The sequence below is a fragment of the Zeus faber genome (assembly GCF_960531495.2).
Source record: "Zeus faber genome assembly, chromosome: 15".
In the NCBI taxonomy this organism is placed as follows: Eukaryota; Metazoa; Chordata; class Actinopteri; order Zeiformes; family Zeidae; genus Zeus; species Zeus faber.
In genome coordinates this window covers 10,316,161-10,320,849 of record NC_137194.1, presented here as the reverse complement: position 1 = coordinate 10,320,849, position 4,689 = coordinate 10,316,161, and the positions used below count along the sequence as shown (strand labels likewise).

The 4,689-nt window shown below is 46.4% G+C and overlaps 1 protein-coding gene across 1 annotated transcript; it reads left to right on the top strand.

The window, feature by feature from the left end:
* Positions 1-845: 845 nt before the first annotated feature.
* On the top strand, positions 846-2,264 carry gpr61 (G protein-coupled receptor 61; the record flags this gene model as incomplete). The annotated part of the gene is made up of 1 exon (XM_080015469.1): positions 846-2,264. One exon carries the CDS (start codon positions 846-848, stop codon positions 2,262-2,264), a length of 1,419 nt encoding a protein of 472 aa, XP_079871595.1.
* Between the last annotated feature and the right edge of the window lie 2,425 nt (positions 2,265-4,689).

Genomic DNA, 4,689 nt, shown 5'->3' with positions numbered 1-4,689 from the left:
TAATTCTCCTCTCCAGTTGCTTCCCCGACAGTGTTAAGGAGGACATATGGTCCACTTCTTGCTTTTAGTCGTTTTTCCCCCCAGGGCCCTTGCTGTCCTATAAACAGGCAAATGAAGATGCAGATGTCAAAAATGTGGCATATAATGACTCCGGCTACGAGTAAATTAAGAACACATTGAAGTCAGCAAGCGATCAAATGACTTAACATCAGACGATGAAAGCGTGAAAAAAGGCTTGCTGACGTATTTGTCTCTGCAGATTTGTTTAGTTAAAAATAATCACAACCACACAATCACAATCACAATTCAAACTTCATTGAGAGAATATTTTGATTTTGTATTTGAGTATGTGGCTGATTCCATTTACTAATGAGTACATGAGCCGAAGGTTAAGTCTTACAAAAGGTGTTTTCCAACAATATAGAGTAATATTGAGGAGGCAAATTGTCTAGACGTTCTACTCATTTATCAATAAAGGTCTTTCTTGGTGTCTAACCTGATGGTTACTATACTTTTTAACTTTTTATACCTAAAATGTTGAGGTAATATAACAGGACTTTCTTTGGTTCCAGATCACGTCTCATGGGAGGGAGGCCTTCGCTGGTTTGAGAGAGCTAGAAGATCCTCCGTCATCTTCGAGGGATAGAGCCAAGTCTCTCCCCTGCAAAGCCCAGACCATAATCCCGTCCAATTAACCGACATTAACCAGGGCCATGGTCTTCGTAGCTCCACCTGCCATGACAGACGACATTCCCTGAGTTCCTCGGTGACACCCTGTGGTAGGGGAGGATGGGTGATGGGCCTGTGAATGTCTGTGGCCTCTGTTCTCCTCATCCTGTCCTCTCATGGAGCATTCTGCCTCTCCCAGCCCCTCGTGGAATGCCGCGCTGTCCGATCCCTCCTGGCGCCCCGCCTCCCTCCACCCTAACGGCTCCAACGTGACCCAGCCTGATAGAAGCGATGCCGGCGGGGTGGATGTGACCCACTCCCTGGCCCTGTGCGCCATGCTCCTCATGGATGTGTTGGCGGTGGTGGGGAACCTCGCCGTGATGGCTGTCATCACCAACGCACCGCAGCTGCGCAAGTTTGCCTTTGTGTTCCACCTGTGCCTAGTGGATCTGCTCGCAGCGCTGGTGTTGATGCCCTTGGGGATGCTGTCAGACCGCGTGCTGGCAGATGAGGCCCTGTGCCGGAGCTACCTCTGCCTGAGTGTGTGTCTAGTGAGTGCTGCTATCCTCACCATTTGCGCCATCAATGTGGAGCGCTACTACTACATTGTGCACCCCATGCGCCATGAGGTGAAGATGACAGTAGGGGTGGTGGTGATGGTGCTTGTGGGGATCTGGATCAAAGCCATTGTCATGTCAGCTCTGCCTCTCCTGGGCTGGCTCCTGCAGGGGGGTGACAAGCTAGGGATCGAGCCGGTCCTTACTCCCGGGCAGAGATATTGCTCCCTGCACTGGGCCGATGGGACGACACAGCTGTTATTTATGGTCTTCTTTACCTTCATCTATTTTCTTTGCCCAATGCTGGTCATTCTGGTCGTCTACTGCAACATGTTCAAGGTGGCCAGAGTAGCAGCCATGCAGCATGGCCCACTTCCCACCTGGATGGACACACCACGACAGCGCTCGGAGTCCCTCAGCAGCCACTCCACCATGGCAGCTAGCCTCGGCGGGGCAGGGGCCCGCACCACTCCTCAGAGGACATTCAGCGGGGGTAAAGCGGCGGTGGTCCTGGTGGCAGTCGGGGGCCAGTTCCTTTGCTGCTGGCTGCCATATTTCTCCTTCCATCTCTGCTCAGCTCTGATGTCTACCTCTCCCCCTTCACTTGCCCCGCTGGAGGACGTCGTCACATGGATCGGCTATTTTTGCTTCACCTCCAACCCTTTCTTCTATGGCTGCCTGAACCGGCAGATCCGTGAGGAGCTGAGGCGCCACCTGACCTGCCTCTTCAAGCGGGCAGGGCCCAGCGAGGAGGAGCAGCTGCCCAGCCGCGAGGCCTCCATTGAGGAGAACTTCTTGCAGTTTCTTCAGGGCACCGGGTGCAATCTGGAGCCCTGCAACTCACACAGCAGAGCCAGCCCAGAGGAGCCAGATACTGAGGGCCCTCAGGATGTTGCTGCTCAACAGAACATGCCAGCTGACTTCCACATCCCCGGGCAAATCTTGGAGGAGACCGCAGAGTTCATAGAACGGCAGCAACTGAACAATGAGCTAAATTTATCAGAGAACTGCTGCAGGACTGTAGGACCTGAGCTGTAGATGCCTCCCATATACTGTAGATAGTATATTTTGATGTCTCAAAACGAAGCAATCGGCTTTATTTCAACTTCATTATTTTTTTTTTATTATTTAATGAACATGATACTTATTCATACTAAGACAGAACTTCTATGCATGGTTCAAATTATTGGGGGGTGAGGGTGGGGTGGGGGGGTGGGTGGCTGACCATTTATACAAACATTTATATATCCATCACAAACATTTATATATCCTTCTTACCTGTAATTGGAAACGTTAGAATATATTTCCCATATTCATACATGGAAGATCTTGTAATACGATTTCAGACACCCCAAAAGTGGACCATACCATTATGCTGAGCATCACACTCCGCGGAGCAGCTCCGCAGTGGTGGCCGTGATTTATAGCTCAGATCAGAGCGATCTTGTTTGGCCAAACAAAGCAAATAAAAACAGTGTGTTTTTATTGTAGATTTATTTATGTTCCTCTGTTTTCTATTTGAATGAAACAACAAAAAAAAAAAAATCCCTGTGCGTAACGGGGACACTTTCTCAGCCCCCCACCCCACCCCACACCCCCTGGAGAAAAAAAGATGACCCCCCGATTGTCATTGTATAATTCGCACTCTGCTTGCTTGCTATGGTGGAAAGAATTCAGCTGACTGGAGAACACAGTATCTTCTTTGAAGAACTATGGTTAAAGGGGCACTTCACCAAAAAACAAAGTTGATATTTTTAATATCATCTGATGCTTATTAAAAAAAAAAAAAAAAAAAAGATTAACAGTCACAGCTTTATGATTTTGCTCTGTTGAGAGTTGAAAGTGTCCCGAATTAAGAATATGCCCTCTGTGTGAAATCATCTTATTCATTTTTGTCTTACTTTTAGATGTTTGTGAGGGACCATGTACAATTTTAAACATACATTATGCCATTTTGATGTATTGTAACAGAATTCGTTTAGGCTCATTTTCTTCTGCAGCCCCTTCGACAAATGCAGACACACATGCCATGTACTGTAACACTGTAGGACACGTTTGCACTTTGTATCAGACGCTGACAAGTGCCGTATTACAACGTTTAACAACCAAAAACTGATTTCATGTGCATCGAGTCAGGACAGTTGCAAGGTACGAATCAATGCAGTTCATTCTATATAATCTAATCAGCGAGTGCATGTCTGTTCAGCTTTAAGCCAGGTTTTTAGTTTGGACGTTAATACTTGCCCTATTAGGTGCAGTCCGAGCCTTCAGGTAAAAACTCTTCAAGAAAAATACAGAGCTATATGTGGTAAGCTGTAAGAAAATAAATAACAACTGTATATTTTCAATAAAAATAAAAGTGTAGCAAAGATGTGATTGCACAATTACAACTAACCATGACGTGGACCATAAGTGAAATGCCCCTTTAAGCCTAATATACATCCCTTTGCAAATTGATGACGAGGCGATAATCTGAATATTTATTTTGTTGTTAAAAGCCCGTAGTGTTACATCGAATCATCATCCCTGCCGACTCTTTCTTTCCCCTAGTCAGTCACATCGTATAATATGGTGTCCCCTCCCGCACTTGTTCATTTATGAGGGGGAACATTTCAAAGGCTGTACCTGACAATCTTTAATTTATTTCTTTAAATTTAAACTTTTTTTTTTCAAGCAATGAAGAAGCCCATAGACAACCAGTGTGCTCACAAATTAACACGGGATGATTTAAACCCATCACTGAGGCCCTTCAGAGCAGGGTTCAAAGGTTGTCAGGTTTATAATGCCTATGGTGACACGTTGGGTTGCGAGCGAACTACAATATTCAAAACATTCCTGAGAGACTATAATGAACGAACAAACTGGGCAAGCTGAGCTCGTCTTTATTGGTCACCGCACACACCACCACCACACATGCGTACGTGTACTGTAGCTACAGCGACCGACACGCAATTAATGGAGGCCATGAAATGTGTTCTTCGCTTTTATCCCGTCAAGGCTTGTGCTTCCTCCGGGGGGCAGACCAGGACCGGTGGGCAGCTTACAGCGCCCAGGGACCGTCCACCATCCATTGCTGGTCAGGCAATGTTTCTTCTGCATGTTTTTAGTGGGGGGTTCTTATATGTTATATTGAGGAAACCCCATGTCGACACGGGAAGAACATGCTAACTCCTCACAGAAAGGCCCCTAATGGGGAGAAAAACCCACCGGAGCACGGTGCCACCAGCGCCCCAGTCCGGAACCGAACCCAGCACCTTTGTTGTGAGGCGGCATGTCATTTCATGTAATTCACGTCATTTTATTCGGGTAATAGTACAATAATGGGTGAGTTCAATTTATAGTTAAAGCAAAAATGGGCAAGGGTTGAAATTCTGGACGGTTTTTACAGTATGTAATGTATTGCCAGAGAATCTATTTTCATATGAATTTTAGTGTATTACAAGTGTATTTATTCTTCCCAGCA